Genomic DNA, 10,619 nt, shown 5'->3' on the forward strand with positions numbered 1-10,619 from the left:
CTCTAAAAAAGTAGCAGTTTATCAGGGTTTCCTCTAAAATCCACTGGGACCAAGAAGAGTTCCTCATTAGAAAAACACCCAAAAATGCCAAAATAGTCATTTGAAAGTGTATAAAATAAAATTAGTTTCTAAGAAGCTGTTGGTTCCTCGTCAGTGTGTCGCTGTGTGCGTGTTTGTTTTGTTAGTATTTTGTTAGTTTAAGGTGTTTCCAGGTTGTTGTTCCTGTTTGCTCTCAGGTTAACTGAGTGCCAGTCTGGAGGCCTGATTGTCCGTTGGTGCCGCCGACAGTCAACGGGCTGCTCTCATTCAGGTTACTGTCTGCTGTCGAGTCTGTAAGAGTGAGGAGGAAAGGTTAAGAGGATGAAGAAACCGATTAAACAAACAAGACATCACTTGAAACTCTGTGAACTTTAGAGAAGCAGATTTTTTGTTGTGACCCATTAAGGGGGTCCTGACCCCCAGGTCGGGAACCACAGGTCTAATGCAACAGTAAGGCCTGCAATAAATCCCACTTTCAGTTTTTACTTCTGAGGTGTTGATTCAACGTCCCGGTTGTTCTGGAGGCTGCAGTTTGTGGTGCTGTTGAATTGTTCTGCATTAAACTATGGCTCCACCTAGTGTGTCGTTTTGTTAGTGCAACAGCTACTTTTAAAACGTTTGATGACCCACCTTTGACTAAATGCAGCTCTGTCACCTCCTCGGGGTCATTTCTGGACTTTGAGGTGCTTCCTGAGAGCAGAGCAGAGAAAGGGGGGGGGAAGTCAGCAGTCAGCATTGAACTCTGAATTTGAAAGCACCTGTACGGACAACCTAATCAACCTAATCAACCTAATCAACCTAATCTTCACCTGTAGCTCTGTCGTTCTAATTTACTTGCTTTTATTCAACTGGCCTCCTCTGCTTCTCCCTCAGGTTGTGACAGACTACATTTCCTATAATGCATCTGATCACCCCTAAACAAAGGCGTGACCCGGATCCAATTAGTTGTAACTGGTGTGACTGGTGTGACTGGTGTGGGCGTGTGATGACTTGGTTTGAATTGCCTGTGGATATTTCATTTCTATGTTTTCCCACTATTATGAGTACCTATTTTTACTTGTTTGTTATTTATGGAGGACAAACAGTAGTTGTGTGTGTGTGTGTGTGTAAAATAGACGTGGCCTCACACAGATGCAGTATTTGGATATGAACAGATAATTAATTAAGTTTTATTCTCCTTACAGGAGGAATCTGTGATCTGTGTGCAGGCTTCTCTGAGCATTCACTACGAGGCAGAGAAGCTTGACTTCACGCTCAGTTTTTATTATTTTATGCAGAAACACACATTTCCCCTCCACACTCGCAGTTCATTTCTGCTATAACTTAAGTTTTTCTCCAGGTTTTTCCAAAAATACCATTATAATAATCATTCATGTTAGATTTTACATTAATGCTGACCATAAAATGTGTTTTTAAGCTTTGCTTTCAGTTTATCTCACAATGATCAACTTGCAGTGGTGGAAAATAATAAAGTATGTCTACTTAAATACTGTACTTGAGTAGACTTTTGAAGTATTTGTACTTAACTTGCTACTTGCATAGCTACAACATGAAAATGCTGCGTACACAGTAACGCATCAGTAGTATTAAATCAATAATATAACACTTTTGATACTTAAAGTACATTTTGCAGATACTTCTACTCAAGTACGATTTTGAATGAATTAATTCATTTTTAATCAAAGTTGTGTTTTTATTAGCTGTAACATTAAACAGTTAATTTTTACCATAAAGAAATTAAGACTTTTGGAGACTTTTCTTTACTTTTAAAAGTACAAACCTCCACAAAAGTGCATTTTCTATATAATTTAATTGACAAAATCTGAAGTGTGTCACTGAATGTTCTGTGTGATTATTTATTAGGAGTTTTACCTTTATACTGTGATGTCATGCTAAATTACGTTTTGGAAAATGTGCTTTTTTAAATTTTTTTGCTTTCTTGACCACAAAATAAAGAACCAAACGAAAATGTTGAACTTTCTTTTAAAAGAAAATGAAAGTTTTGCACAGTGACGTCCACATAATGTGTAGAAATGGTAATAGCAAACAATTTAAGACCCAAACCAGACATCCCAGACTGTTTCTGCCCTCTCCCAGTTTGAATCAGAGTAATTTGCTTTAAACCCCTCGTTTGTGACGTGTGTGTCTCGTGTCAGTCCCGTCAAGCTGTCTTCTTCCTATCAGTTAATGTCCACACCTCCCGGAGTCCACCTTTACCTTTCGCCTTCAGGTAGGCCAACATGCCGGCCAGAGCGAGGACCAGCACCGCAATCACCAGACCGACAATCCACCAGTAAGACGGCGCTTCTGAAGTACTTCGCTCACCTGAAAAATACACAAAAATACACAGATCCCATCCCATTTGTTACATAATGCACACATTAGTTTTATTTTTTTTGGTGCTGCAGCTGCTCGCTTAGATTTTGTGTTAATATTGACCATTGTTTTAACATTTGAGTTTTTCTGATCCTCCAGGTTAGTTTAGTTTAAATTAATTTTGCTGGGATCAAACATTTTCCAGACCAGCGACCTCTTGTGGTCGTGCGAATAATGACTGTTGTCTCTAAGAGGCAGAAGGGGAAGCAGTGTGATGCAGTCAAGCTGTCGCAGAGCCTCTTACAATCTTACAAAGGAGGTCAGGGTGGACCAGCGTTGTTGGTCTGTGTTTGTGTTTGTGGCCTCACCGACAACATCGTCGATGGTGACGTCGGTGCGTTCGGTGTGAGTGTTGTACGGCACGGAGAACACGCAGGTGTAGCTGCCCGAGTGCTCCGAGTGCTTGGGGTCCATCAGTCTCAGAGAGCCGTCTCCAAACGGGACCCTGAAGCCGTCCAGCTCCACGTGGCTGTCCCAGGGCGGCGAGGAGGCGCTCTCCCCCGACCCGCTGTCGTAGGTGAGGATGTGGGAGGGGTCCTCGCCGTTGGAGAAGCTCCAGTGGAGGAAGGGGTTGTTCAGGTAAGGAGGGGCGTAGCAGGGGATGGTCAGATCTCGCCCTTGAGTTCCTCTTATTTCTACCAGAGATCAGCGGCGTAGGTTTCAGAAGACAGGGGGACACAAAAAGTCAGAGGTTCTCCATTAAGTAAACACTTAAAAACACGTTTAATTTGTTGGCAGAGACCCCTCTTCGCTAAAAACAGTCCTTTCACCTCTTTCCCTGAGTGAGGTGGTCCAGGTCGGACCGCCGTAGGAAGTCGTGACTTTGCAGATGTAGATGAGGTCAGCTTGTCCGTTCAGCCTCTTGAGGCGGCTGTCCACCGTGTACAGCCCCTGTTTGTCGGCCAGCATGCGCGTCACGGGTCGGAGGTCCTCGAAAGTGGGCGGTTCAGTCGCCCAGGTTACACGAGGAGCCGGGAAGACATTACGGACGGTGCACTTCATCTCCTCGTAGCCACTCAGCCTCGACAGCTCCAGAGACAGGCCTCGGATGGGTGCTACACACACACACACACACACACTAAGACACTCACAGCATGCTAAAATGTTTCCCAGCAGCCCCTGATAATAGACTCTAAATGCCAGGGCCCAGTATAGCCTGACAGCGGGTGATATCATGCAGATAACATTAGAGCTCTGGTAACAATACAGTACTACCACAAACTGTCTTTAAAAACTTTTTTCTTGACTTTCAAAGTACCCTGACGTTGCTTTCACTGCAGAGCCTCCTGCGAAGGTAGTAAAGAGAATACTGGCATGGAAGTCTGTGTGCGGAGAGGCTTGAAGTAATTTTGAAGTAATTATGCACCTGGCTTTCAGAATAAACGCAGGGAATTATAAAACAAGAGTCTGCAGCCATGCCGGCGCCTCTGAGAGACTTCAGGCACGGCGGTGCTTTGAGCTAAATGATAACCATTATCATGTTACCATAGTAACCAAATTATCTCAGGAGTAGTAGTTTTGTTATTATTATTATTCATAAACTCACCTTCCACCTTCACGATGACCTTTGCGTCGTGTTCGCCCCTCGAGGTGCTCACGTGACACCTGTACGTGCCTCGGTCCTTCAGGCCACTCCCCCTGAGGATCAGCGTGGCGTTGCCGCGGGAGATCAGGTGCGGGAAAATGGAGGCGCGGCCGGCGATCTGCTCGTGCTCAAAGTGCTCCTCGCTGCTGTCAACGTCGCTGTCGCCGTCATCATCATCATCATCGTCGTCATCATCATCGTCGTCACTGTCCCGCGTGAACTTGTACATCACCACGTCCTGTCTGAACCACTCGATGACCTCCTTGCTGCCCGGCTGGAAGCTGCAGGGGAGAACGCACTCCTCCGAGACGAAGCACGTCACAGTGACGTCTGAAACATGACATGGAGGCTCGAGGTGAGACCACACTGAGGTTTGATCCTCCTCTGTGTTTACTGGGAATACTGGGAAGTTAGACTAGATATCATCTGTTGTTTTGAGATTACGATGAATGCCTACTTCCTGTCGTGACACCACATTATGGTGATGATGCTGGTGATTCGTGTGTCCTTGTGACCATGGAAACCTGGTCTGGACCTCTATAACACCTGAGGATGATCCTGGAGGGGAGCACTTGCAGGTGTCCAGTCCAGCTGGACCTAAAGAAGTAATATACGGACCTGCAAGTTTAGATGTAGGGATCTGGTGTTTGCTAATTGGGTGGAAAGCAAAACCAGGGTCCTTGTCTTTCTGACCCCTAGCAAAGAAAACTATTGGGAAGTGGAACGTCATCTGGAGTGAACAAGTACATACAGTAGTTACGCTCACCTCTTTGCACATCTGGAACTAAACACCTGGATAGGGGCTGGACTCTGGCAGGTATACAGATTCTTACACCAGAAACAGCCCTTTGTTTACAAAAACTACATTGGTGGAGGCGTGTCATTTCAGGGACCTGTGAGACAATTAAATACAGTCCTGGGCGTCCAACTGGAGTAACACATGGCTCAAGTCGGACTGAACGCGGCCTTAGGAGGGCCCCTGTGTACCCGTTCAGTGCAGCAAGTTCATACTGAATACAGGGCCCGCAACAGACTGCATTGAGACCTGGAAACCAATCAGTACTCCCATGCTGGAATAAAACCACTTGGCCGCATGTTTTTGTGGCAATTTAATTTAACTTTATTTGGGAATATGCACCTCGACAAGGAACTTAGCTGATAATTATCAAATTCCAGTTAATACATAGTGATCCAGGAGTCTTTGGCGCAGTTAAGCACACGTTGTACGTCTCTCTGCTGATACCTGGAAGCCTTTGTGTTGTGAGGTCGTTTCCCTTAGTTGGTTTAGTTTACAGTCTAACAAACAACTCAAGGAAGAAACCTCAGTTATTCTGGCTTCCTTGACACCCACGAGATGGTCACATTTACATCATTATCACCACAGAATCGGTGATGAATCATGTTGTAACTCTCTCAATCTGAAACAAAGACGTGGCTTTAAGATTACTTCACAGCGGGCACACAGTGAACTCATCGGACGCGGGACTTCCCCCTTTATCGCCACACATCCAGGGTGCGGGTGGGTTACTAATCTCAGCGGTGATTAATAGATGGCAGTGATGTTTGTCACACGTATCACACCGAACACAGGCAGTCAAACCTTATTCTTGGAAACTACAAGTGGGGAAAAAACTAATTACATGCCTCCCAGTGACATCGTGAGAAGCCGGTCTGATTGAAAACAGATACCAGTGACATGATAGAAATATTACCCAACTGTATCAGTGTCGGTACTGTATCTTATAGTATTGGTAACTTGTCTGAGCCTGTGTGTCGTGTCCTGAATCATACAGATGAATTCATTCCTGTTGTGGATTGGAGCGTACAAATATTTCTTATTGTTAAGATGCACGAGGCAGAAATAATCTCACTGGTTGATTCAAATGTCAGCGGGCGGAGCCTGAAGGGCCATCAACAAATGCAAAACATAAATATAAATGGATGAATTAGTTAATGATGCTGGAGGTTCAGCAGACTAGTTAAAGGATAATATTCTGTTTCTTCTTTATTGTCAACAAATCACCATGAAAACCAACAACATGTTGTCTCTCAGTACATTCTGACTTCCTGTCTGTGGCTCTTCCTACCGAAGACGTAAATCTTTAAAAACGGCTCACAAATATAGGGACTATTTTCAGCGGCGGATGAATCCACATCTGGATTTGTTCCAAGATATATTTGTCTAAAGCTGAAATGAGGCTTCAGCAGTCGGTCAAATCAAGTGAGTATCTTTCAAAGTACAAAACTCAGTGCAGAAATATTAACACAAACAGGTCAATTTGTGCTAAAAAGACTTAATAAACTTTTTTCATTTGACTATTGGAATACATTTTTGCACAAAACAAGATGAGGATTTTACAAAGCCTGTTTCAACATTCACGAGGGCACCAGACTTTTGTTTCAAGACGGGTTTGACCATTAACCTATCCTTTTAGCCACACCCCAACAGTGATGTCATAGCAGGTGTTTTCCACCAGTTGACGGTGCAAAAGGTAAGAAAGGATCCTGTCCAAAGCCTGCACCCAGAACAACTGATTAACCAGGTCCTCAACTCAGGACTCATGTTGGACTTTTGTCAGATGTTGTAGTTAAGAGCTTCAAACCTCCCAGTTTCACCTTTTGTCCTCACGGCAACCTTTCTGACACACCTGTCCTTCAGTACTTTCATAAGAAGAGTTTTTACTAGCTGTCAAAGGTAAAATACCTACTTTGACATCGCTAATTGGGGGGCGTGGACCGCGTGTAACATGCCTCTTTGATCCCACATGTCGGGGCGTTGAATTAACTTTAAGTTTCTAAAGTTAACAGTTCCTAGAAATGTTTGTAAAGCTCTGAACTTCACACCCCTCCACAGCCTCTTCTCAGAAAACCTGTTGGAGCCAAAACTGGAATCAGATCTTTGGTTTTGCGCCAAAGGGTGTCAGATTATCATGTCTTTGTGCATTTGTTTGCCCGTACTGCATGTATGAGTGCTCGGCAGTTACTTGCATTGACAACAGATGAATGACTGGAGGGATTAATTGTTGCTTTATCGCCCGAGTGGTTCTTTCATCACCTTCCCCGCCTCTCTGACTGTGTTTTGACTGACGCTGCCGGCTCATGCTCGCAGCTGTTCCTCTCCTCCTCGCTCTTCTTGTAAATCACATTGACGGCAGCAGAGTAATGACTCAGACCACTGACTCGCACCTGCACGACGCAGCCGACCCGCCGGTTTACCTGCCCGACGGCCCGGTGACGTGGCGAAATCACCGTCGGCTCCCGTCACACAGTCATGTGACATTTCGTGACCTTGCAGAAAGTCTTAGCCTTTGTGCTTGAACAAACGGTTTCTTCAAGGTAGCCAACAAAGTGTGAAACATTAACTTCAAACACGCCGTTATTTAATAAAATAAACAATCCACATACGCACTTCAACTGATAAACAAGCAGATGAGTACTCCTACATGAGATTACAACAGTAGTGATAGCACAATCTTAATGACTTTCCAGCCTGAATTCTGTCCAGGAACAAAAACTGAGAGCTCCCTCCAACAGCAGAGTCTTTCCACCAAATCTGACTGAACAACCGTTGGCTGTAAATGGTCATTGCCTTGACCAAAGTGTCTCTAAACTTAGCTGTGCATGCAGTTTTCCCATGTAGGGGATGAGAACGGAAATACATGCTTTAAATTATGTGGTAAAAGCATAGGAGCTCCAGATTTTAGGAGTCAAAGAAAAACTGTGGAAGGGATGCTGCTCTTCCTCAGTCTGCAGCCTTTTTTCTGTCCTTGCTGCCATTAAGTGCCTGTATTTATTTACATTATTAACATATTAAATGTGTCACTTCTCTGCATTTTCACAGCTTTTCTTCATGTCTGTTCCAGATCTCAGCATCGAAGCTAAATGTTACCTTGACTCTAAGGAATGATGGTCAGAACTCTTAAAAGTAAGACCAGACAGAGTTTTCCTTGAAGTCCAGCTGTTTCACTGCTTTTTCGCTTGCTGTGGTGGAATATTTCCATCCTGACTTCATACTTGACGTCAGAATTCGGGGGGGAAAAGTTTGACTAAGCCATCTGACTAATATGGTACAGTTCTCTATTGCGGAAAGAAAAATCTCACAATCTTGCAACTTTAAAATGCACAGATTATTTCTTCATAAACTGGATCTGTGTATCAGGTTCTGTAAAGAAACCTTTCAGTCTTTTAATCCCTGTGAGCGTTTCTCTGCTTACGGATCAGTTGCGGCTGCTGGACAAAGAGGCGTTTGTGTCTTACCTGGGGTTTTGTCCTGCGTGGCAAAGCTGATCCAGAGGAGGAAACAGGCCCAGGTGTGTATCGCTGACATGATTTCCTTTCAGCTACACGCATGTACGACTCAGACACACAGAAACACATGCAGACAGGTCTTCAGTCCATACTTCTTTCACTGAGGCGATTTCAGGTGAGGGGATCCACTTTTTTGTTTTCTTCCGGCGGGTTTTTCCTTGGATCTCTCTGGGTGGTTTGTCACACACACACAAATACAAGGAAAAGGGAAGAGAAAAAGCTTAATTAGAGGCACATTCCTGATGAAATGGACACAGGAAGATATATAAAACGTGACAGAACATGTGCAGCTTTCCAGGGAAAATTCCGGTTTGATCCTGTGACGAGCAGCGAGGATTTGGCTGTCTTCACTCTCAAACTTCCCTCAAACCAAAAACATAGAAGTGAGATTTGTGGCTGAAGCCCTGCACTCTTTCATCCACCACAAACTTTTTCTGCTCGGTCATTCCTCTCTGCCATTCCTTCGGCTTATCCTCCATATCGAGTCCTTCTTTTTTATCTCTCGAGTGGTTTGATAAGAGAAAAGGAAGAGGATACATCTATTGTACACGCACAATAAAACCCTCTCACGTTATCGCGACACTATCTTCACTCTCCAAAGCAAACACAGGTGAACTTGGTACCGTACATCTAAGAGCGTCAGGGGATTTGAGGTGTATCCGGCCGCTGATAAAGCAGTCAACCAGTCTTAAAGGTTAAGGAAGTTTACTAGAGCGTGTTTGAAACACGCAGACGGGAAGGAAAGTGAGTTTCATGGTGATGAAGTGTTGTGACGTTTGTTGGCAGGAGGTGAGCCGGGCGTGCAGCGGGTAACATTGTCATCGTCTTCTCGTGTTTACGTTAGATCCTTCCTGCACTGAAGCTGAAGACAACTCCCTCTTTAAGTGTTATACAGTGCAGAAGAAGCACAGCATCTCTTATTTACTGCGGATGGCTTTCCGCTGGCTGGAGAAGAAGGGCAGCACTTGGATTGTTTCCAAATGATTCCTCTGATAAAACAGAGCAACGGTGCAAACACACCAAATGAGAAATGACTTTTGTCTTTGTGTGAGTCCTGCAAAAAAAAAACAAGTTTATCCACGATGACATTTAACAGATTACTTTTGTCTCTTTGTTCGACGTTTTTTGTGGCTGAAACAAAAAGATCAAATGTTGGAATGCATTGCGGAAAGTTTCAGGTACATGTGTTGCAAACGTGCATGAAACCAAATGAAAAACAGGTGAACTGAAACCACATCAGCCCCAAAGTGGACTTTTCAGGGTCACATAAGGTTAGACGAGAGCACATTTCATTACAGTTAAATTTAAAAAACATACAGCAGCAAGAATATAACAAAATCTATAATAAAACTACAACAAGAGGTCAATGAAGATTTGTGCAGGGACACGCTGTGTTCACTGTGCTGCCTCTTTTTAACTTTTTAACTCTAACTGAGTTATTAAACCACTAACAATAACTCTTCGACATTATTCGTCCCAGATTATATTAAACTTAAAAGAAAATGCAACAATAAGTTCACAAACTGACTGTGCTGCCTCTTAAACATACAACACCTTTATAAAGTTCTTATTCAATATTAATGACACCTTTATTAGATATTATTAAGACATCAACAATAACGCCTTCACCTCAGGCGCACTCAGACCTTATGTCAACCTCAGTGCGTCTCACACTGCATGCAGGTAGAATAAATATATATATATATATATTGATTAAAATGCGACAATAAGTCAATGCATATTTGTGCAGGAACACACGTCACTCACTGTGCTGCATTTAAAACATACAGTTTAAACACCTTCTGTGTTAATAACACATTTATCAGAGTTATTAAGACACTGATAACTCTTTGACCAGCTTATCTTCACCTCAACGTGCTTTACATTGAAATTAAATGAATGGAAGCAAAAAGTAACATGCACAGAGGAATATAATGAATAAAATATGAGAAAACACAACAGTAAGTCACACACTTCACTCTCTCTGCTGCCTCTAAAACAAACACTAACGAGTTATAATCACCTTGTTTTAACCCACATGGGTTTATAAAAAACAAAAACATCAGTTTCATTATATTTACATGTATATTCTTTCAAAATACATATAATTATGTGCAAATTTCCAAATAAGTTGTACACTCAATAGCAGAAACAAGACGATAAATGCATCAAGCTTAAAGTTGGTCCTGGTAAAAGGTCTTTTTTCTCACCTTAACTTAAATATTTCGTATGTGAACAAATTCAGCCTCTCTACATTTGTTCATATCTACAAAGTAAATTAATGTTTTTTCATGTTACTAAAGAAATCATT

At 43.0% G+C, this 10,619-nt stretch overlaps 1 protein-coding gene across 1 annotated transcript; it reads right to left on the reverse strand.

Annotated features, from left to right (window-relative positions):
* Positions 1-232: 232 nt before the first annotated feature.
* On the reverse strand, positions 233-8,327 carry hhla2b.1 (HERV-H LTR-associating 2b, tandem duplicate 1). The gene is made up of 7 exons (XM_070928507.1): positions 8,258-8,327; positions 3,962-4,330; positions 3,186-3,470; positions 2,724-3,050; positions 2,257-2,364; positions 670-729; positions 233-330 (listed from the first exon to the last, which is right to left on the reverse strand). The coding sequence occupies exons 1-7, from the start codon at positions 8,325-8,327 to the stop codon at positions 233-235; spliced, it is 1,317 nt and encodes a 438-aa protein (XP_070784608.1).
* Between the last annotated feature and the right edge of the window lie 2,292 nt (positions 8,328-10,619).

Source organism: Enoplosus armatus, chromosome 21, assembly GCF_043641665.1.
Source record: "Enoplosus armatus isolate fEnoArm2 chromosome 21, fEnoArm2.hap1, whole genome shotgun sequence".
NCBI classification, from domain to species: Eukaryota; Metazoa; Chordata; class Actinopteri; order Centrarchiformes; family Enoplosidae; genus Enoplosus; species Enoplosus armatus.

Excerpts from the sequence above, each read along its gene's own strand:
- hhla2b.1 (XM_070928507.1), bottom strand. The coding sequence starts at position 8,327 with ATGTCAGCGATACACACCTGGGCCTGTTTCCTCCTCTGGATCAGCTTT. Across the intron at positions 730-2,256 it reads GGCCTACCTGAAGGCGAAAG|GAAGCACCTCAAAGTCCAGA; the intron begins GTAAAGGTGGAC and ends CTCTGCTCTCAG. Across the intron at positions 331-669 it reads AGAGCTGCATTTAGTCAAAG|ACTCGACAGCAGACAGTAAC; the intron begins GTGGGTCATCAA and ends TCACTCTTACAG.